Source organism: Octopus bimaculoides, chromosome 19 (genome assembly GCF_046866305.1).
Source record: "Octopus bimaculoides isolate indiv1 chromosome 19, ASM4686630v1, whole genome shotgun sequence".
Taxonomy (NCBI): domain Eukaryota; kingdom Metazoa; phylum Mollusca; class Cephalopoda; order Octopoda; family Octopodidae; genus Octopus; species Octopus bimaculoides.
Genome location: NC_142946.1, coordinates 29,860,196 through 29,884,774, shown reverse-complemented (window position 1 = coordinate 29,884,774; position 24,579 = coordinate 29,860,196). Strand labels below are relative to the sequence as shown.

General features: G+C 36.3%; 2 protein-coding genes across 2 annotated transcripts in view; one reads left to right on the top strand and one right to left on the bottom strand.

The window, feature by feature from the left end:
* Positions 1 to 3,495, bottom strand: part of LOC106871255 (superoxide dismutase [Mn], mitochondrial) — a 40,569-nt gene extending 37,074 nt beyond the window's left edge. Inside the window, exon 1 of the mRNA XM_014917612.3 lies at positions 3,388 to 3,495. Coding sequence (XP_014773098.1) covers positions 3,388 to 3,431 — 44 coding nt within the window. The 5' untranslated portion in view covers positions 3,432 to 3,495. The remainder of the gene's footprint in view (positions 1 to 3,387) is intronic.
* A 408-nt stretch (positions 3,496 to 3,903) lies between these two features.
* The window catches only part of LOC106869968 (uncharacterized), a 252,719-nt gene continuing 232,043 nt past the window's right edge, over positions 3,904 to 24,579 (top strand). Inside the window, exon 1 of the mRNA XM_052974843.2 lies at positions 3,904 to 4,037. The gene's annotated coding sequence lies outside the window, so the exon portion shown is untranslated. The remainder of the gene's footprint in view (positions 4,038 to 24,579) is intronic.

The following is a 24,579-nucleotide window of genomic DNA, read 5'->3' as shown; positions in this document are numbered from 1 at the left end:
AAACATATTTCCAAAGGTCTCAGTCAAAAGTCATCACTTCGGTGAGGCCCAATGTTCGAAGGTCGTGCCTCACCACCTCATCCCACGGTCTTCCTGGGCCTACCTCTTCCACAGGTTCCCTCAACTGCTAGGGTGTGGCACTTTTTCACACAGCTATCCTCATCCATTCTCACTACATGTCCATACCAGCACAATTGTCTCTCTTGCACACCACAACTGATGCTTTGTAAGTTCAACTTTTCTCTCAAAGTATTAACACTCTGTCTAGTATGCACACTGACATTACACATCCATCGGAGCATACTGGCTTCATTCCTTGCGAGCCTATGCATGTCCTCAGCAGTCACAGCCCATGTTTCACTGCCATGAAGCATGGCTGTTCGTACACATGCGTCATACAGTCTGCCTTTTACTCTGAGAGAGAGAGACCCTTTGTCACCAGCAGAGGTAAGAGCTCTCTGAACTTTGCCCAGGCTATTCTTATTCTAGCAGCTACACTTTCAGTGCACCCACCCCCACTACTAATTTGGTCACCAAGATAGTGGGAGCTATCAACCACTTCTAGTTTTTCTCCCTGGAATGTGGCAGAAGTTGTTTTCTGCACATTCACAGTGTTTATTGCTCCTGAACATCTGCTACAAACGAAAACTAACTCCCTAGTTAACCTTCCTTTGATATTGCTGCACCTCTTATGTGTCCATAGCTTGCACTGGGTGCATCTTATAGAGTTTCTACTTATGCCTTTTCTACAAATCGAGCAGGGCCATCTACCAGAAAGGGTTTGTGTTTTGTCTACTTTCCTACTTATTAGGACTTTGGTTTTAGCTAGGTTGACTCTAAGGCCCTTAGATTCTAGTTCTTGCTTCCACACCTGAAACTTCTCCTCTTGTTCTAATAGTGACTCAGCAATTAGTGCAAGGTCATCAGCATAGAGGAGCTCCCAGGGGCATCCTGTCTTGAATTCCTCTGTTATAGCTTGGAGGACTATGATAAATAGGAGGGGGCTGAGGACAGAACCTTGGTGGACCCCTACCTCCACCCGGAATTCTTCACTGTACTCATTTCCAACCCTCACCTTACTGACAGCATCTCTGTACATGGCTTGCACAGCTCTCACTAACCATTCATCTATCCCTAGTTTCCCCATTGATGAGAGAACGGGGGACCCTGTCGAAGGCTTTCTCCATGTCAACGAAAGCCAGGTACAGAGGTTTATCCTTGGCTAGGTAGTTCTCCTGAAGCTGTCTTACCAGAAATATAGCATCAGTGGTGCTTTTCCCAGGCATGAACCCAAACTGCATCTCATCTAAACTGACTCGCTCCCTAAGTAGGATGGCTATGACCCTCTCCGTGACTTTCATTACCTGATCTAAAAGCTTGATACCTCTGTAATTATTTGTATCTAAAGCTTCACCTTTACCTTTGTAGCAGAGTTCCATCCTACCTCATCCCGTTTTCCGGACCCCCAAAAAGGGTTTTGCAGCATATTAGGTCACCGGAATTCATTCAATGAAAAAAAAAAAAAAAAATTCCAATGATTCCGGTAATGGGGGGAGGGGGTCACCTCCCCCCCATTTTCTCCGAACAAAAATAAGGAGTTTGCAGCATATTAGGTCAGGGTACTTGATTCCACGCAAAAAAAAAATCCGAGTTTTTTTTTTCTCTTCTTAGTGAAAATCGTGCGGGTGAAAGAATGAAATAATACTCCAAATTCCGCATACGAAACAGAATGGTTAGGAGTTTCGTAATTAACATACAAAATTACATCTGTACAGAAATTATAAAAAAAAGAAAGAAAGAAAGGAAATCGAATCTGGTCTGTTAAACCAAAGATATCCGGTATTGGTAAATTCGAGGCCACAGTAGAAGATACTTGTATGTGTTAGTATGTGGTAAGATCAGATTGGAAACTCTAGAATTAGATAACTGCTTGCTGAATGAAAGATATCTGGAGTGCGATACTAAACGACTTTGAAATATTAGAAATGTGGCAAATCTGAGGTAAAAAAGCAATGAACTTCGTAAAGTCTGTCGAATATACGTTAAGCACTTTCGCCAATTCTTTCTTCTGGGACCTTATCATGTTTTCCCCACAACTAATCAAACTGAATATCAACCATATCTGTAAGGAGGGCCAACACACTAAGAAGTTTCTCTTTGACTTGCATATATAAAAAAAATCTCCTAAGAAGACTAATGTTGATAGAGTCAAACTGACCACTGTGTAACCTAGTTATCCAAGTCCTGCTAAATTAATTTGGGTGGAGATAGAGTATATGTAATCTGGGTATACCCCCAATTTTAAATTTTGTTTTTTTTTACGGAATCCTATGTTTCAGACCATGGAAAATCCGATTCTGGAAAAAAATTTTCAAAAATCTCAATTTCAAAATTTCGACCCCCCGCCCCCGGTTTTTATATAGATCCACAGAGTAAACCTAACCCTAACACTAGTTTTGTGAGATTTGGCTGTTATTTCTAGCATGTAAATAGCCTGCTTGGTGGGGGGGGGGAATTGAAATTTTTCAAATTTTTTTTTTTCAGAATCGGAATCTCCATAGCCTAAAACGTGGGATTCCGTAAAAAAAATTAATAAATAAGGGGGGGAAAGGTTCAGATTACATATAGTCCATCTCTACCTTAATTTGTTATGAACATAAGTAAAAAGTATTTTAAGTTTATGTAGCATTTTGTTGTTCTGCATGAATTTTACCAAATGTAGTTATGCCGTTATTTATCAGTTTCAAAAAGATAAAAGACAAATCCAGCTAAGAGGTGATAAACTTAGAACAGAATTGTTTGTAAAGTTTGTATCCTATCGAGAAGTATTATGTAGAGGCGGATACTGATCTTAAGGCATTATTTGCAAGTGCGACGATATTATTTGCGGTGGTCTGCTGACAGAAAAATTAGTGACATATCCAAGGAAAATACAACTTTACAATGTACGACTTGCTAGAAATAGCAGCTACATCTTCAGATCACATCCAACTGTCTTTAAAAACGGGACACATTGGACATTGAAGTATGGGGTACTCTATATACGTAAAAAAGAAAAAGGTGCGTCATAACAAGAATGCTTTTGACTACAAGTTTACTCGACCAGTGTTGTTTAAGAGCTAAACTTTACAGCGTGATTTCAAAGTGCTCATTTAATAAGTTAATGACAACGGATGGAATTTATGGAAGTTTAATGTATTGAAATTAGAAATATTGTTAAATCAAATAATTAGTGAAATAAAAAATGTATCCTATACCCAATGACCTTACTTAAGGTCGTTGTGGAAACAAAGAGGATTTTATACATTCTTCTAGACATAGAGAAGTAAAGGAAAGACATTAAAGTAAATAATCCAATATATGACAGCTATCATCCCGTAATGTTACCTTACAACCGCCTGGCGAATTGTCATCAAATTATTCAACATCATTCAACGTCTTCCAGCTCTCGGAGTTGAGACCCAACTAGTATTTAAACAATGTTGCCACGTGATCTTAGTTTCCGGTTTGTCCCGACTGAGGCACTGTTTCTCAGAAATAATAACACAACATATTGCGTAAAATATCAATCATATACCGAGATAATTTTATTTATGCAGTAAGAAATTTGACATATAAATTCAAGTTTAAAAATAACCAATGTCATTCAAAAGCTTCCTAGATGTACACAATAATTAAAAAACTGAGCAACAATCTTTAATCCAAGACAGAAAAACAAATATTGATTCCGGAATTGAAGAAAAGAGCGGTACAGCACTGAATATTATTAAAAATTAACTTTGGAAATAATTATAGCAATTTTAAATTAACAAATTTTTAATCTGTTTTAAGCCACTAATGTTTTGATCTTTTAGTTTAAGGATTTACATATCTTCATTAAAATAAACTCTTCACAATATGTTTGTAGTTACTGCTGCACATGGCGGCAGTGTCCAGGTTTTTTCATTGTCCATCTTAATTACTTTTCTGGAGTTTTCACCTTACCTACCCAATATCGGCTTATGACATATTAAAAGAGTGGATTTGCGTATCTACGAGTAAGTAATTATTAAAATAAATTTCTGTTTCTTTTTGTTTCAGTGATTAAACTCTATTTACCGTCACAATCTTCACCCGAGAGCAATATAACATTTACGCGGAGATATTAAAGAGAGCCACTTCTGTTAATTATTTAATGTTATTTCTTGTATATACACACTACCTACTCGCTCTCTCTCTCTCTCTATATATATATATACACTATCGATATTTATCTAGTCCTGTCATGGACGATATTAACCCCGACTATTTTAATGACCCCCATCAACACAAAATAGTCGCCATTTTCCTAATATCATTATCGACAATCACTGCCCCCAACATCTCATCACTCTCCTAACATGAATGGCTTCAGTCCTGCCGCTAACCTACTATTGTTGCTATTCTTATATTTTCTTCATTTTCCCGTTACCTCTACCATCGTGCTTTTATCGCCACTATTTTAATTGTATGAGTATTTTTACTGTTTTGTTTTTGGCGGTATTTCGATTTATGATCTGGAAAGTGAAATCGCTGAAGTTTTTTTTTTAATCCTTCTATTGATTGTTTCAACTTTGAATTCAGTTTTTTTTTCTGTGTCCTTATTACAAACCATTTGAGGTTTGCTTATCACTTTGCTAATCAGCACTTTTATCCCTATTCACTGTTACCCAGTGCTCACTAATCATTTCTGGTAGGTCTGTGGCAGCAGTTCTTTTTCATTTTTTTTTACTTAGTGGTTATGTTTTTTTTAATTCTAGCTGGATATTCACGCTTTATTTTTCGATCTTATAATTCTGATGATCCTATGTGAAGTTGGCAACATCCAAAGGAGTTCTTTTATCGTGTGACTTTAGTTGTGCATTCGTTGTAACTTTTTTAGCGTTCCGATGATATTTTGCTTTATAAGGGCATGGGGTCTAGTTTGCGTATTTTAAGTACTTCTTTATCAATGCTTTACTATGTCTTTGTCATCAGTATCTCTGCCACCACAGTTACCACTGTCTCCGCTGCACTATCATAGTCACCACTGTACTATAACCACAGTCTCCAGTGTTCTATCACCACCATCTTCACATAACTATGATCGCAGTATTCACTATACTATCATTAATGTCACTACAGTTTCTCCCGTACTGTCACTCCTGTCTTCCCTGTGCTATCATCGTAGTCTCCCCTGTACTGCCATCACAAGTCTTTTCCGTTTGTGCTACCATGACTACCTTCACTGTACTATTACCACTCTTCTGTTATAGTCTTCAATGTACTGTTAATACTGTCGCACTTAAACCAGTCTCCACAAAAATTCTGTATCTACTTTTCTGTCGTCTCTACTGCTCACCCAATAGGTATTTTCAGACTCAGTCCTCTTTGATACCATCTTACCGTCAGTTTGTAGTTTCATTCATGAAATAGTGAAGATCTATAACATTTTCCGGTCAATATAAAGTTTGAGACCCGTTAGCGAAAAGAAAAGAAAAACCCCAGCCTAAGTGAAAAATAGTGTGTTGAAAACGAATATGAACAGAAAAATTTGCGCAAGCGAACGTTAGGGTGGGGGGGCTTTCGGAAAATTCACAAGCAAGTTGTTTTACACCTATTAGGATATTTTATTTTTTTATTTCTGACCGGGTCAAGCCCTTTAGTTTGACCCAAAAGACAACGTTTTGCTAAAAAAAGACGGTGCAGTGTGGCTAGAGAAATTTAGCTGTTATTTCTAAAAGGACGAGTGCTACTGCAGAGGTTCCCTTTATTTCAATAGTTTTGCCATAAAGGCATTACATAAAGCGGACACTACAACATGTGGGGACATATAACAATTAAAAATATATAAAAATAAAATATAATATTATGAATGACACATGAAAATGAACATGAAAAACAAATTAAAATTATAACATGCGTGATAATTGAAAATGAAAATATGAACAGTGTGCTACTCACCCCACAGTTAGCAACACCACTCGCCGCCTCTGCGGCCTAATTTCCTTTTAGTCTCTGTTCCAGTTCCGCTATCGCTCCATAACTTCCCTCTCTCGTAACCTTTTTCACCGGGGGAGGGGTCTTCTAAATTCTGAGGTGTCTGCTCTTTTTTTTTTCTTGTGGGGAAATGGGGTGGGTGGGTTTGATGTTTGTATGGGGAGGGTGGTCTTGGGTAGGATGGAACACAGTGTTCTTTCTTTTTTTCTCTTCTTCCTTCTACTCTCTGTTAATCACCATTTTTTCTCCTTTTCCCCGTCTGTCTTTCAATTTTTCTCTTCCGTCTCCATAGCTGTTTCCTCTGTTATTGTCCTCTGTTGAGGGCAGTATGCTCTAATATGGCCCTTTTGGCCACATTTAAAACAACGTGGTACTCTGTTCTCTACCCACACTCTCAGCACAATTTCCCCCAACGTCACCATCTCTGCCAAACTCTCCTGTTGTCCCTCTGCCTGTGTAATTAGTTCTAGTGTCTTCCCTTTCTACCCTCCTTCCGTTTCCGTAGCTTGAAGGACAGCCACCTTCTCCTCACTTCCAACAAGGACAGCCGCCGCCACCCAAGCCACTTCTATATCAGGTGGGATTGCTTCTACCTGGAAATCTTTCTTCCAAGGTATGTGGGCAGAAGCACTACTTCCTCTGTTTTCACCGTCACGCTCGCCAGCCTTCTCACCCCCTCTACTGTCCTAAATTGGACGACCGTTGTCCCATATCTCCTTCCTTTAGTTATGTATGTTATTTCCTTTGACCACTCCCCTAGCGCCTTTTCCATTACAGTTTCCACCTGCTCGGCCTTTTTTCCTTTTAACGAGAACACCTTATAGGTGATTGTTTTTCTCTCCATCCACTCCATAATTCCTTTAGGGGAGGGGTTGACAACCTTACATCGCTGCCCACCTTCTGTACCATCTTCTCATACTCCTTCAGACAAGTCCAACTCCCTTCGCTTCATCCCCGTGGCCTCAGCAAAACTCCTTCTCTTCAACACTCCGTCCACCTTTATGACCACCCATACCAGCTCCTCCTCTACTGTAGACAACTCAGACCTGCTAAGGTCTGAATACATTTTCTTAGCAGCACGAAAAAAAACTCTGACTCAACAAATTCACACAACTTGGAGAGGTTCCCTTGCCAACAAGTACTTGACCCTCGTGTAATAAATCCGGCGGAGGTAAAGGACATGGACCACACCCCATTTTGGTTATTTGCTGGGTGGTTCTACAGAAACCCACCTTTTCTACTGCGGAGATTCCGAATTTGCAAAAAAAAAAAAGAAACTTGCACACTGGCAACCAACATCTTAACAACAACGGTTATAATTGTTGACCCTTGACTGCAACGAAGAACTAACCGTTACACAAATTACCAAAAAGAAAAAAAAATTCTTTAATGTCATTTTGTTGTGTGTGTTTGTGCAAAAAAAGAACTAATTTTTACATACCAAAAGACCTCAACCACATGTTCAATTTCTGTCACAGATGCACTGGTGGAATAGAGGGGGGGGGTGTTTCGCCCCCCCCCCCCCCCCCCAAATTTCTTAAAAAAAGTGAAAAATCGAGGAGTGGGGGGAATTAAAATTTTGAAATGCTGATTTTTTTTTTGCAGATTTGGAATCTCTGCAGTCAAAAAGGTAGGTTTCTGTAGAAAACGGCCACCCAAAAAATAAACGAAAAAGGGTGCAGTCCATGTCCTTTACCTCCGCCAAAAATTTTCCCTGTGAAATTGGGGGGGGGGGGCGATTTCCAAGGGTTCCACCCCATCTCACCCTGTGTTAGACAAAAAAAGGGTTTTGTGGCATATTAGGAGCTCACTGTAATTCAATCTACAGAAAAGAAATTTTCCAAAAAAAACCTGGCAAATAAGGGATTTGCGAAAAACTAGGAGGTCAGGGGAGTTAATTCCACACGAAAAATCGTGTTTTTGGTAAAAAATGGACTATGTGAATTTTCCTAGTTCTCTCCCCACCCCTTCGGAAAAGATTTTTCCCCAGAAATTTCTTTATAATTGTAATTTGTACCATTTGAAGGCTATTTCTATAAAATTTCATCAATATATATCCATTTTCCTGAAAGTTATGAGGGGGAAAAATCGTATTCACCCCACCCCACGTTTGTTTGCGCACATTTTTCTGTTCATATTCATTTCCTACACACTATTTTTCACCTAGTAGGCTAGGGTTTTTTTTCTTTTCATTAACAGGTCTCAAACTTTATATTGACCTTCAGTATCTTCACACATTGAAACACTAGACTGCAGAACTCCAAGTTGTATCATTGTTGTGTTTTTGTATAAGTTTTTTAAACAGAAAAAAGAAAATGCATAATTAAATTAAAACGGTCGATGTAATCCTTTTAGATGAACTAAAGACAAGTATTTCATTTAGGTATTTTAAATATTTTTACATTAAATTCCAACCAGTTTATGCTCTGAGAGCTATTCAAAGAAAATGAAAAGTTTAGGTTTTTAAGCATTATACTGACCAAGGGAGATAGACGGACAAGCAGAATGAGAATTAGATAAAGAGGTGAAAGTGTTGTAGATAAAGAATGCTAGCAGATTATAAGGCAAGGAGTGTTTTGTAAAGAACTTTGGTTCATTTTCCTTGAATAGCTCTCAGAGCATAAACTAGTTGGGATTTAATATGAAACTGTTTCATATATCTCAATGAAGTACATGTGTTATTTGGCTTTTAATTTATCTAAAAGGATTACAATAATTGTTTTAACTTTGTTGTGCATTTTTACCAATATTTTTCTGTTGCCTTAGCTACCTGGTATATTTCTCTACTGCCCTCTTTTACCAATCCTTCCAGGTTTGTCTCTTCACTTCTATTGTTTTGTCTACCTCACTCTTCCACCATCATGTCACCTTAGGTCTGGCTGGGACTTTGCATCAGCCAGATTTGGCCTGTAGCTATACATTTGCCGTATATTTCTAGCTCTTCTATCTTTTCATCCAAAACTTCAGCTAGAACATCGCTAAGTTTCTGAGTGTAAATAGAATAATAATAATAAAGCCAACTCAGGAATGACAAGTTTTAACATATACAGAATGCAGAAGACATATGTAGACTAGAGAGGAATGAAGGAAGTATGCTCCGTTGGATGTGCAACATCAGCATGCATGTATTACAAATTGCAAATGTGTTGAAAGAAAAGTTGGGCATAAGAGAAACCAGATGCAGCATGCAAGAGAGAAAACTATGTTGGCTTGGTCATGTGATGTGTATGAATGAAGACAGCTGTATAAAGAAGTACCAATCACTGAAAGTAGATGGCACCTGTGGAAGAGGAAGACATAGGATGAAGTGGTGGGGACTGCTCTCAGGATGTTGGGCCTCATAGAGGAGATGGCAATGGACCAAGATGTCTGGTGATATGAGGTTCTTCAGAAGGCCTGCCCTCTTCAGCAAAACTGAGTTGTAGAAGCACTGTGTCCCTCACCCCATGTAACAATAACATTTTTCACACGCCCTACCCCAACAAGCCAAACTATATATTTTCTCTTCCTCACTTTTCATCTTTTTCATACACTATGCTTATGCTTGTCTTTTGCTCCCCAATCCTGTCCTCACTGCCCTGCCCACCCTTCTATATCCAGTTACTGGGTTCACCAGTCACTGCATTCCCCACCCACACTCTTTGCATTCATGTGAAGCCTCTACTCTCTACTCATGCATCTTTGGCAATACTCTACCATTTATATTCTGATCCCTGTACCTTGAGGGTATACCCTGGCACTTTGCCACCATCTATCTCTCTTGTGCAGTACCATCCCATTTATATTCTTTTCCCCGTTCATTGTGAGTATGCCCTGGTACTTCTACTCTTGCTCTCTCCTTCTGACTGGTTAACCATGTATCTCCTCTACAACAACACACCAGTTTCTGTCTTCATTCTTGATCACTCTCTCCCTCTCTTTCTCTCCTCCCCCCTCTCTCTCTCTCTCTGAACAGGTAACCGTGTATCTCCTCTACAGCAAGGCACCTGTTTTTGTCTCTCTGTCATCATCTGGCACAAGATCACCTCCTCCAATGCTCCCTCCCCTCTCAAAGGATCTTTGTAATGCAAGTTACTTGGTGGCTCTGCCAGTGCTGGTGCCACATAAAAAGCACTCAGTCCATTCTGCAGGGTGATTGGTGCTAAGAAGGGGATCTTGCCATCAAAACCATGCTGCAACAGACACTGAAGTCTGGTGCAGTTTTCTGTCTAGCCAGCTCCTTTTGAACTGTCCAACGCATGTCAGCATGGAAACCGGACATTAAATGAAGATGAGTATCAGCTTAAGACTTTAATGGAAAGACTTTAGCGGAATTGCTAAATGTAGATTTTTATTTGAGTGTCATCAATAACAAGAATCCATAGCAACTGCATGCTTAGACAAATTTAGCATCTATATCAGTAGATGCTGAATTTCCTAAAATGTCTTCTATCTATTCTTTATAGGTTTTTAGTTTTATTTCAAAAGAGTAAGGACCTATTTGAATTTTTAAAGAATTGTGTATCAGAAAAAGGCTTATGCTAGAAGGGATTAGAGGATTTACAAAATTTCAGCTTGAGGATGATGCCCAAGAATCTGCTTCAAAGTTTGGGTGAGAACTCAATTGTTCATTTGCTTTACTTGTTTTTCTGCCTTCAAAGATGAAAAGCCAGTGGGTGATTTATTGACAAGGGTAAATGACAAAGCCATTGCTTGCAGCTCAGTGATTTCCAGAGAAGCACAAATGTAAATACATGCACACACATATACATACGAGGAGAAACATTCTCTGTGGTTCCCATTGTAGTTCAGGCCTCTGCTACTAGAAGCCACTTGATGCAACCCTCAGGCATCTGTCTCCTAACCGGTAGTATCCTGTAAGGTCCTACTGCCATGTGGTGCATCTTTGTTTTGCAGTGCTTCTCCCCTGTTCATCGATTTTTGCGATGGCTGAAACAAAGGAACAGCGTGCTTCTGTGAAATTCTGTTTTCTGCTGGGGAAAATGGCGTCTGAAATAGTTGTCATGCTTCAAACAGCTTACAAGGACACTGCCATGAGCAAAACACAAGTTTATGACTGGTTTACATGCTTTAGGAATGGTTACTTGTTGTTTGAATACCAACTTTGTTCAAGGCAATCAGAACTGATCTTGGAGGACTGTTGCCAAACAATTTACAAACTTGTTGATATGACCAGTGTGTTCTGGAGCTCCTACTAACGAATTTTGAGTGTGGAATTGCAAATGAAGTGTTGTAGCAAAGTTTGTGCCTCACTTATGGAAGTGTGAGATAGTTTTTTTCACCAAAAATGGCATGAGCCTACTTACCCACCTTCCCTATTCACCCAATCTTGCTCCCTATGACATTTTTTTGTTCCCCCAAATGGAAAAAGTCCTTAAAGGATGCAGATGTGGAAGAGGTGAAGAGAAAAACAACAGAGGCATTAAAAGGCACCACTTCGCTAGGGTTCCAGGACTGCTTCAAACAGTGGAAGATGCATCTGAACCGATACATTGCTTCAAATGGAGAATACTTTGAAAGCAATAAAAGTGTAAACATGTAAAATTAAGTGAATAAAATAATACTGCAAAATTCCAGTTTCTTTTGTGTACCTCCTCATATATGACAAGCTTCTTTCAGTTTTTGTTTACCTTACCTACTCACAAGGCTTTGGTTTGTCCCAAGGTTATAATAGAAGACATTTGCTGAAGCTGCTGCACTATTGCTGAACCCCAAATCATTTAGTTAGGGAAGGAAACTTTTTAACCACACAGCCATATCAGCATCTATCATGTGTACACACATACAGTGGGGGAAAATAAATATTCGTACATGTCAAAATTTTTTATTTATTTAATTTCTGATGAACATAAATGGGATATACCAATACTATATTTGCATAACCATGCATAAACTAAGAATATGCAAAAGAAATATTTATGCTACGAAGTATTAAATCAGAATTATCGGTTATTTATGTTCTGTACGAATACTTTTTTCACCTCTAAATATTTCTTTTGCATATTCTTAGTTTATGCATGGTTATGCAAATATAGTATTGATATATCCCATTTATAGTAACTAATGAATTTATATACGATTATAAATATTTAGGGGTGAGAAAAGTATTCGTACAGAATAAATTTACGATTTTCTATTCTACAAAATACTGTTAAAATAATTTTTTTTGTACTAGAACTTTCTTGTTTGTTCCAATAATCTTATCAGTAGTCATTTTTAAGTGTCAAATTGCTAGCTTCTTCACTGAGACAACATAAAGTAGTGTCGTAATAATGGCGAAAAGTAAAGAACTCACAAATTCAGTGAAAAATTTAATTATTGAACAGTGGAAAGCAGGTAAAAGTTACAGGAACATATCAGAGACCCTTTGTATTCCATTTTCTACCATATCTTCATTTATTCAAAGATATAGAAAATTGGCAACTGTTGAAAACAGAATAAGGTCTGGTGCACCACGCAAGATTTCCCCTAGATCTTTAAGAAAAATTAAGCAAAGAATAAAAAAAAACACAATGATCACCAGAAAGGAGTTGCAAGAAGATTTGTTAGCTTCAGGGACTAGTGTTACACTATGAACAATCAGCAATGAACTGAAGTCACGCTCTTCTAGAAAAACTCCTGTTGACTAAAAGGCATAGAGATGCCCATTTAAAATTTGTTTATGAACATAAAGATAAATCTGATACATTCTGGGAAAATGCTCTATGGGCAGACAAGTCGAAAATTTAATTGTTTGGATGAAATTCGCGTGGCCATGTTTGGAGGAAAGATGGTACCACCTATTCGCCGAAAAACACAATTCCTACCGTAAAGTTTGGAGGTGGCAACATCATGGTGTGGGGGTGTTTCTCTGCAAATGGCACTGGCAATTTACGTGTGATAAATGGTAGAATGAATGCAGAAATGTACCGAAATATTTTGAACAATAATTTATGGGACTCTGTAGAAAAGCTCCAGCTTTGTGAAGGGTGGGTTTTACAACAGGATAATGACCCTATGCACACAGCGAAGTCTACCAAAAAATGGATTGATGATCACAATATAAAATTATTAGAACAGCCAAGCCAGTCACCTGACTTGAACCCCATTGAAAATTTGTGGTGTTATTTGAAAATTAAAATTCATTCAAGAGCCCCAACATGGCGAGTCATTGATTAAGAACTACAAGAAGTGATTGGTTGAAGTGGAACTGAATAATAGTTATGCTACGAAGTATTAAATCAGAATTATCGGTTATTTATGTTCTGTACGAATACATTTTTCACCTCTAAATATTTATAATTGAATATAAATTCCTTAGTTACTATAATTTATTAGTTTCTTTTGCTTATTATTAGTTTATGCATGTGTATGCAAATATAGTATTGGTATATCCCATTTATGTTCATTAGAAATTAAATAGATAAAGAATTTTGACATGTACGAATATTTATTTCCCCACACAGTTGTAACCTCTGCTGTATGATATTATTTAAAACCCTAAGATATTCAGGTGAAGTTATTAGTAAATCAGATGATCTTATAATTAAAGGCCCACATTCCATACGGAACACATTTTTATATTTTAAAATTGTTCTCCAGATCACTTCTAATTATTGTATTCATATCTAAAATTATATGCCATAAATATTTATATTTGATAATAGATTTCTTGTCTTACATTTAATAGCATAGTATGACCTAATATTACTATTATTGTAACAGTGAATAATCTAAAAGCTATGGCCTACCATAGTTCATATATGATAACAGATACTATAGCATCTTATAATTTTATGATTTTAACTTTGAGTATTGGGAAACCTTCATAATAACTGTATCATCCCCTTATAATCACTGAATAAACACCTCTTTGAAGTACTTTTTTCTGCTATTAAGTTGCTCATCATCAGACAGTAAATATTAAATACATAAACTTCAGTATTCGAGTTGTTCATGTTTTGCTTTTCTCTTATTACTTTTAGTTGTTTTAATTATTCTTTTGGACAACTAGTATTTAATATTCTTCTTCTCTTATTCTCTGTATCTATCCTTCTTTCTTCCTCAGTATTGCATTTATTCTCTTTTTTTTTATATCTTTATATTTATTTCATACCTGTCTGTATCCTTTATATATTTGTTTTTTCTACCCCCCCCCCCTTTTTAAATCATAAATCACTCATGCAAAATTAAAAATCCCAAGTATGAATGTGTGTATATGTTAGTGTGCATATATATACATACATTATATGTGTGTATAGGTATATATAGTGTATATGTATAGAAAACGAAAATATAAATGGTTTTTTTACAGGCCATTATAAATGTCTGCTCCTAATATGTCTAAAAGAGTTAATGTGATTCTTGGCATCAACAGTCTGCTTTATTGATTGGAAATGAACCTCTTTGAGTTTCTTTTATCTTTAGGTCTATAACTGTAAATTATAATTCTTCTCCTTTCTGTTCATTAGTATTTTTGATTGTCAGTTTCATGGCACACCCACTTTATTCATTTTAGAATTTGGTAACTTCCCTTGTCTGAGAACCAATTGATTATTCAACAAGTCATTATTTCACTCTGTTTTAAATTTTACCTGATAAGCATGAAAATTGCGTAATGTATTGCACAATCCCCAGATTTGTGTTATGCTTGCATTAAAATAAAGATTCTTTAAAATCATTTGTGTGTGTGTGTAGAAATAAACAAATGAAAGACAGAGTACATCACCATTAATGTAAACATTAACAAAACAGGCATCCTGGCAAGTGGAAATTAACTATCCAGGGTTGATAAATTTCTTTACTCAAACAGTGACATCATAGACAGAAGGAGAGCGGCATGTGGAGCAATGTGACAGCTTCAACACCTCTGGTCGTCTATGGCTAACAAATACAAATCAGCAAAAACTTTTCACACAAGAAACCTGAGGAAAATATATCAGATATCCTATAACAACTATGTTTCCAATGATACATTGTACCAAACTATCATCATTATCATTTAACATCCGCTTTCCTTGCTGGCATGGGTTGGACAGTTTGACTGAAAACTGGTAAGCCAGGGAGCTGCACCACTTTCCAATCTGATTTAGCATGGTTTCTACATCTGGGTGCTTTTTATGTGCCACCAGCATGGGTGCCATTGATGTGACACTGGCATGACTATGATCTCACTTGGTTTGACAAGCATCGGATATTGCCAAAGTTCTCAGTCACCTGTTGCTGCCTCCATGAGGCCCAATACTTGAATGGTGCTTTTTACATGCCACTGACACAGGTGCCAGTCAGATGGGACTGGCTTCGACCACGACTATGATTTCACTTGGCTTCATAAATCTTCTCAAGCACAGTATATCACCCAACGTTTAAAGGGTGCTTTTTATGTGCCAATCATGCAACACTGGTATTGATCACGACTATGGTCTCACTTGGCTTGACAGGTCTTCTCAAGCTCAGTATATCACCATAGGTCTCGGTCACTTGTCATTGCCTCCATGAGGCTCAACATTCAAAGGTCATGCTTCACTACCTCATCCCATGTCTTCCTGAGTTTACCTCTTCCACAAGTTCCCTCCATCATTAGGGTGCAACACTTCTTCACACAGCTGTCCTCATCCATATGCATCACATGACCATACCAGTTCATCTGATGCCTTTTATGCCTAACTTTTCTCTCAGGATGCTTACACCATCATGCATGCACACTAACGTTACATGCACCAAATGGTTACATTACATGCCCCAAATAGTACATTACATGTACCAAATGGCTAACAAAAAGCAAATGAACACAAGGATAAAAAACGCCAGCTGAGATGGATTGGTCACCAATGCAACACCCACATAATGAATGCTATCAACAGTGCCTGCTGCTTAACACTCTACAAGGTGGAAAACATGAGAGGAAATGATCAAGAACAACTTACCACCATATGATTCATGCAGGATGTCGCTCAATAAAATACTTCTAGCGGCTGAAGATGGAAATGAGTGGAAAACCTTTAATACTATGCCTGCCAATGACTGACTACCCTTTCCCCCCCCCTATTATTCATATTTCTTTGTTGAATTTTGAATAACAAATATTGATTGATATGTGTGTGCATATATATATATATATATATATATATATATATATATATACATATATATATAACTAGAAGTCTAGGCCAGTGTTTCTCAAAGGGGGTTCTTTGAAAAAAAGTGTTTTGTCATGAAATTTTATATTTTTATTTGTTTAAATACTGCTATGGCACCATTTACAAAGCAGTGATGTCTTATTAATTACAGTATGGTAAGTCTTGTTCATAAAATTTAGATATGGATTCTACAACACTTGGAAAAAATCATGGGGGTTCCATGACACAATAAGTTTAAAAGCTGCTGCTCTAGGTTATTGTCTTTCTATATTTTGTTATGTATGGAAGAACTAATCTTCTCAGCTCTGTATATATTGTATGCATAGTTAGAGGAACTCTGATTTAAAAGTTTTCATGTAAATCTGTAATATTTTGTAGTGAAATGGTTCATCAGTATAATGGTTTTAGAATTGTCACCTATTTAATAATTTTAAATGTTTGTAACGAGTTCAAAATTTAATATTTTTAAATGTAATGAAGTTGGTTGTCGCATGTTCCAATGTAACAATGTCCCAATATAACGTGGAAATAAGGGTATGTAGAAATAAATGTCAGAAGGCATGTTAATAGAGCATAGTAATTTATTTGGGATTGTTATCATCACTTTTGTTTGATAAATGCAGTTTGGGTATCATAACTTGAAAAACAGCTGACAAGCTAAGACATTAATTTAATTTTGACTTTCTTTCTATTTTTTGCACTAATCTTTAAATTCAACTTAGATACTGGGTTCACTTTGTCCTATTTCAAAACATACTACACAACAGCACTGGTCCAGCTTCATTTATATATTACTCTTTCTGTTTTCATCAATCATTTTGACAAGGTAGACCAGCCTCCATTATCAAATTTCTCCCTTAGAATGCTGTTTTACCTATTTGTTTTAGATCACCAGCAAGGATAACCAAGGACCATATTCCAAAAAATAAAGAATGAAAGGAAATGATGCAAGGGAAAGGGAACTCTTTTTGTTGGAGACAACATCTTTAAAGCTGTTAATATGATAAAATGCATCCAGTCCTCATTGTAGAGTAAGCTGTTGATTGAAAGGGCATGCAAGCTATTAAAACTGATGTCAAAAATAACATATACAACAACAGTAGCTGTTTGTGTTGTACAATGTATACCTGATGACAAAATATCTCTATTACTCACTGAAACATTACTATATTCATAGAAACATCTCTCTATATATATAAAGATGAGAATGTGTGTCCGTCTGTTTGTGTGAATCCCTAAAACTCTAGAACTATCCAACTGATTTCATTCAAATTTCACACATGCCTTACTTAGAGTCCATGCAATGTCATGGGCCCAAAAAAATTTCAACTTCTTGACTAATGCAAGCCCAGAGCAATCTCTTGTCTCTTGCACTATTTCAGTATTACGTGTCAAAAGTGAAACAATAACATCTCTCTATTGTAATGTGACATACTTTCAGTTAAAGTGAAACTATTATTTCAAATATATACATGCATACATACATATTCGTCATCAACAGTCTATCACTGTTATTAATAGCTGTTGGGAACCCTTTTAGCTGGAATCTCAAAAAACACTGTCCCCTTACATTTCATTCTCATTTGCTTCCCACGACAGAGTAATAAAACCTTTCTGCTCATGACGGGACAATGGAAGATGGTAAGAGACATTAATCAGATGCTACCTTGTCAAGTGAAATATATTGTCATCCACTTTACCTCTAACCTTGCTAGCATATGGAGAGTTCAAATGACCCCACATGACTATAGCACCACTGATATCTTCATCCTTCTACTTGTCTGATTTTTTATAAATACAACAGAGCAGCCATGCATTGACAAACAACACCCAAAATTAATGTCGAGGCAAACGACAACATTTGGAACGCAATTCATAACCACTTTCTCTTACCATTTTTCTCGCCTTGCCTTTCACAAAAGTGCTCTATCAAAGCAATACTGATCAAGTAAAACCCATTCGTTCATTCTGCTGAATTCAGTACATAACCTTTTTCATTTGTAAATTGGCTCAATTTCAATAAATGCAATTGCACACATTTCACTAAGGAAAAACGAAAGATTTCACTGCTATTTCTAGCACACACAGCTACCACGTAACATCTATTCACAAATACTTGTTCAGTGGTAGCAGGACATGCTAGAAATACCAGCCAAATCAGTTAATGTTTACAAGTACACCTGCATGTTAACCCCCACCACCTTTCTTTCTTTCTTTTACAGCAAATTCCTATATTTTCGATCATGGACATTCCAATTATGCAAGAAATATCTTGCATTTTCAATTCCCTGTCCCTACCCCAAATTTTTACATTTTAACTTTTTGCAAAATAATTTCTTACTTTTTGCCTAATGCGGGCGCCGAGCAATCTTTTACATTGACTCAATTTACACATGCCTTACTTAGGGTCCATGCAGTGTCATGGGCCAAAAAAATTTTCAACTTCTTGTCTAATGCGAGCCCAGAGCAATCTCTTATCTCTTACACTATTTCAGTATTACGTCTCAATTGTAATGTGAGAGAATACTTTCAGTTTGAAAGAAGTCTGTCCTGTATATATATATATATATATATATATATATATATATATATATATATATATATATATATATATATATATATATATTCCTTATGCATTCCAAAACCGAGTTACCGATTTTGACGTATGGGGTATCAAAAGATTCAGTACTATTTCAGCTACAAACTAAACTTAATTTTCATTCACATATTTGCATTTTCAAAACTTAACATTATAATCTTTTCCAGAAATTAACTATCGTAAACATTTTATACAATGACAACACATTATCTATATATGTGTGTGTGTACCTTAAAAGACATCAATCATCACGACACACACCTTCATTCACTCACTCTTCGCTCTGTCTCTCTCTCTCTCTCACATGCACAGACACATGTCCATTTCATATACACGTACATACATCTTTCACTTTCTCATCTCCTTCGCTTTCATTCTCTCTGACCTTTTTGCTTTCTCTTCTTTCAATTTCTGCTCTCCAAATAAATTTTTACAGAATCAGTGAGAGAAACACAAAATGAGAAAAAGACAGAGACAAGAGAAACAGACAGAAAACAAGTTTCTATAGGAGATTAATATATGTGCTTAATATATATATATATATATATATATATTTTATCTATAAAGCTCAATTTAATTTAAATTTTTTATAAATTGATTTTAATTGAGTTTTTACCTGTAATTTTGGATTTTGTCCCTAATATTATTATTATATATATATATATATATATATATATATATATATATATATATATATATATATATATATATATATGTATATATATATATATTAAGAAATTTATCTATAATAATTATTGTGGCATTTACCGTTAAATTAGCAGTTCATACATGTGCTTCTATTTGGTTAATTTATACTTCATATGCAAATAAAAACAAACTACATACATACAACTGCTTACAAAAATAGGGATTAATGTATAATTTCTTTCTATGTTCATAATTTTTTGTTTACAATATAAAAAAAATATGCCACCAAAGAAAAGATGTAATCTCTCCAGAAGCAAGTATAAAGCAAGGAGGATTGTATAAAACCGAAGGCGTGAGTCTGAAGAGAGAAGCAAGATGAGATTTTATTTTTCCCAAGATCAGCAAAGGCATGCTTGAGACTTTCCCAAGATCACCAAATGCATGCTGCAGCACTTAATGCTGGATCATTAAAACAATGTTTCAATGATTTGACAGAGGTCCAATAGAACAGCTCTCAGAAACAGACTATGTACAAATTCGTTCTTCACAATTCCTGAGGCTGTTTTCAGATATGATCCATCCCATTCTTAAAAAAATGATAACTCTGTCCAAATTGGTGTGCTGAACACAAATTGTCGTTTCTGTAAATGTTTAAAATTTTCAAATGAAACAAATGGTATGTGCTGCTCAGGTGGTCGGGTAACATTGCCAGCACTACCAGCTCCTTCTCAACCTCTTATGGATCTTCTAGAAGGCACTTCCATCCTGTCAAAGGATTTTCTGAACAATATCAGACAATACAACTCTGCATTTCAAATGACATCGTTTACTGCATCTAAGAAGATAGTTAAACATGAATTTACGCCGACGTAAAAGGGCAAGTCTGTCAGCTCATTGGTTCCATGTCACCCACAAATGAACAACCACGGTTCCTCCAAATTTACTTTATGAGTGATGTTGGACAACAAACCCGAAGGAGGTGTCAAAATTTCAGATAATGAATCGTGTTAGACACAGCGCCGACTGCTGCAAAAGAGAGTATATCCACTGACAGCTTTTCAGTGCGGATGCATAACATGTTGCTTAGTCAAATTAGCCTATCATTTACTCCACAATGTTTTGTTGTCAATGTTGCACTTTCCCATATCACCTGTTTCAGTATAACTGAAATATATTATATACAAACTATACCGTTTTAATCCTAAGCAACGCCGGGTATCTCTGCTAGTATTTCTATATTTGTAGAAACATCTCTATATTCATAGAAACGAATATCTCAGTACTCACAGAATCATCTCTATACACATTGAAACATCACTATACTCACTGAAACACTCATAAAGTTCCAGCTATTATGATTGAATGATTTAAAGAGCCATAGCATGAATGGTTGCTGAAAGAAGTTACAGCTGCTTTTATTAGATAAGCTGTTATTATCATCATGGTTTCCTCATTTAATATATATCGAGCACTCAGAGAGTGCAAACCTCCGCCAAGGTAATACCAATGTCCTCTCAACGATTAACCAGATATTTTAAAAATGAGAATAACTTGACTGCTCTCACAAACAAGAATAGTAAAAATAAACCCAACTGCTCTCAAGAATTAAGTAAAAAAAAAAAAAAAAAAAAAAATCCAGAATCCTTGTCCCTACCTGATCAATTCCAATGGTAGTCATGGAATGCGAAGGTGGGTGTGCGGGCCGTGTTTGTACTGCTGTGTGTGTGTTGTTTTGCAGTGGGAACAGGGGCAGTTTTCTCTATGAAGATTTTTTTTGTCTATCCACTGATATAGTGTCTTTACAACCATTAAGGTCTATAGTGAAAAGTTTATCTGTGTGTGAAAGAAAACGGAAAGGACCTGCATACAGTGCTGTTAATGGAGGTTTGACAACATTGTTGCACACAAAAATGTAAGTCCAAGAATAAAGCTTCCTTCAAGGCAGAGCTAGAAATGCAGTTGTAAAGTATTTATGTAAATGGAGGAGATTAGATATATTAAAATGCATTATAGTTGTTATTACTCATGTTGCTATACAATTTGTTTCATACAGAAAGACAGATATTCACATAAAAAAATCTGAGTCTCAGAAAGTACTCACCGGTAGCTTAGATTAAAAACTAAAAAAATGTTAGAATTACATAAGTTATGGTGTTATTAATCATTTTGTAATGTGTTTTTGTTCTTGGAGTCATGTCTATTTTAAACAGGACTTTAAAAATATAAATTGGGTGCTAATTTTTATAATTTTTTCTTTTACAAATTTGTTTTATTTTTTAAATAATTTTTATAATCTATACTATAATGGAGAAAGCTGCTTATTAATTAAGTATATAACAATTACTAAAAGTACTGGAAGAAAGCAATATTAAAAGCTTGACCGTCTGGAAATATATAAATTCATGCTCTAAGAAATTTCCTATAATTTCGATTTCTGAAGATTATTGTATTGTTTTAAACTCCAGATTCTCACAAATTTAAATATTCATTGCTTTCACTGTGGAGTAGATTTTGACATTTGATAAAAAACACTATTAATTCATTGCAGGCAACGTTTTTATTTGCAACAGTCTCTCATTCTCGCTCACCTCTATTTTCATTAATGATAATTTAATACGAGACACAGTTTCAAGAATATTATCAGTTTTCGGAATTTGTTAAATGAATATTTTTGATAAGATGAAAATTTTTTTAATATACCAGTATAATTTTTAAGTGATTTTGTGTTGAATAAATGTATTCTCTTACACAAAATAGCTGTATAACTTTGATATGAGGCACAATTTCATGAATATTATCAGTTTCCAGAGTTTGTTAAATGAATATTTTTGATAAAATGAAATTTCTTTAATATATTTTTTTTTATAATGAAGAAGTGATTTTGTTGGTATGGCTACTAGGAATGCTTTATTCCTTACATTAATAACTCTGTGACCACTGCTATTTCTAGCACACTAAACAAGATTGTTTTTAATGCGCTTTCAATGATGCATAATGGGTCTGAGAAATTTAGATGTTACTAATGGACATTGCAATGCCACACGCTACATCATTGTCAGTTTACATGATCATGTTATTGAGGCTGTGGTTGCTTCTGGTCCTTATGCAGGATCAACTCTGCTAATCCCAAGAATACCACATGTATCTCAAGAAATGGCATTTCCATTCACATTTACATGCAAACTATTTCCTGTCTAGCCAGCTTTTGCATTGACGTATAACAAGGCACAGGGACAGGCTTTCCGACACAATTCTTCTCACATGGTCAGCTGTATGTTGCATTATCTAGAGTTCGAAAGAAGGCTAATGTAAAAATATTGGCTGAGAGAAATGGAAATAGTATGATTACTGACAATTGTGTGAGGCCCACTGTTCAAAGATCGTGCTTCACCACTTCATCCCATGTCTTCCTGAGTCTACCTCTTCCACAGGTTCCCTCCACAGTACTCATTCATACGCAACCCATGACCATACCAGCACGGTTGTCTTTCTTGCACACCACACCTGATACTTCTTATGTCCAACTTTTCTCTCAGGGCACTTACACTCTGTCGTGTATGTACACTGACATCATACATGCATACCGGCTTCATTTCTTTCAAGCCTATGCATGTCCTCAGCAGTCACAGCCCATGTTTCATTGCCGTGTAGCATGTCTGTTCGCACACAGGCATCATACAGTCCACCTTTCACTCTGAGCGAGAGGCCCTTTGTTACCAGCAGAGGTAGGAGGTCTTTGAACTTTGTCTAGGTTATTCTTATTCTAGCAGCTACGTTCTTAGAGCATCCACCCCAGCTACTGACTTGGTCACCTAGGTAATGGAAGCTATCAACTACTTCTAGTTTTTTCCCCTGGCATATGATGAAATCTGTTTTCTGTACATCTTCAGTGTTTATTGCTCCTGTGCATCTGCCATACAGAAAAACTATCTTCCCAGTTAACCTTCCTTTGATATTGTTGCATCACTTATGTGTCCCTGGCTTACACTGGGTACATCATATGGAGTTTCTACCTACACCTTTTCAAGCAAGGCTGTCTACCTGTTTTGTTTAATCTTATTACATACATGGCAACAGGTGCAGACTTGTCATACATTTTCCACAGAACTAGGTTATGGCTTTAATGAAATGAAACATTCTTGTATCAGGTTTGCAGTTTGGAGTGCAATTCCAGTAAGAAAAAGTTATATGTACATTTATGTTTGTTTAATGTCAGATAATTATGTTTTGTCAGTTTTAAAATTATTTTAAAGTTTGATATCATGCTTTGATTTTCTTTCACCAAAGAACAAAAAATTATCCAAATATCATTGATGCAGAGTAGGGGGTAAAAATTTGAATTACAAAATTTATTTTTGGTTGCTTAAATCCCAGCAAGGGAAGTAACACTTGGGTTAAACAAAACCCATGTGTTACTTCTGCATCATCAATCCAAAAAATGTGTATATTTGGAGAAAAATATTGAAAACATCAATGCCTGTCAGAGTGATATAGAAATGAGAAAAGTACTGGGTGGTCATGAGATGTTCTGGAATCAACAGCTAAATCTCCCTTAAATCACACATTTTTTTCTTTCATTTTTTTTTTTTTATCAAAAGGCCTTCTCCCATCATTTCCAAGGTCACGGTGAAAAAAAAAATTGGAAAAATCCCCATTAAAACAGAGCAAAGCCAATTATTTGGGTGTCCTGACTCAAAATTCTGCTATTTATGCCCATTATTCATGTTACTCAGGAAAGCCGCATCCCCAGAGACTGGTGTAGTAGTATTATAGCTGCTACAAGGTTAAAGGTGATGCCTTAGATAGAGACAACTACAGAGGTATCAAACTGCTGGACCAAGTCATGAAAATTACAGAGAGAGTTATATCTCAACTGATTAGGGATAGACTTAAACTAGATGAGATGCAGTTTGGTTTTGTTCCATGGAGAAGTACCACAGATACTAGTGAGACGGTTGCAAAAGAAGTATTTGGCCAAAAGTAAACCATTGTACTTAGCCTTCATCGACCTGGAGAAAGCATTCAGCAGAGTTCCCTGTTCTCTTATCTGGTAGTCTCTAAGGAAGCTAAGAGTAGATAAGTGGCTTGTTAGAGCTGTACAAGCCATGTACAGCGATGCTGTCAGTAAGGTGAGAGTCAGCCTTGAATACAGTGATGAATTTAGTGTACAAGTTGGAGTTCATCAGAGGTCAATTCTTAGTCCACACTTATTCATCA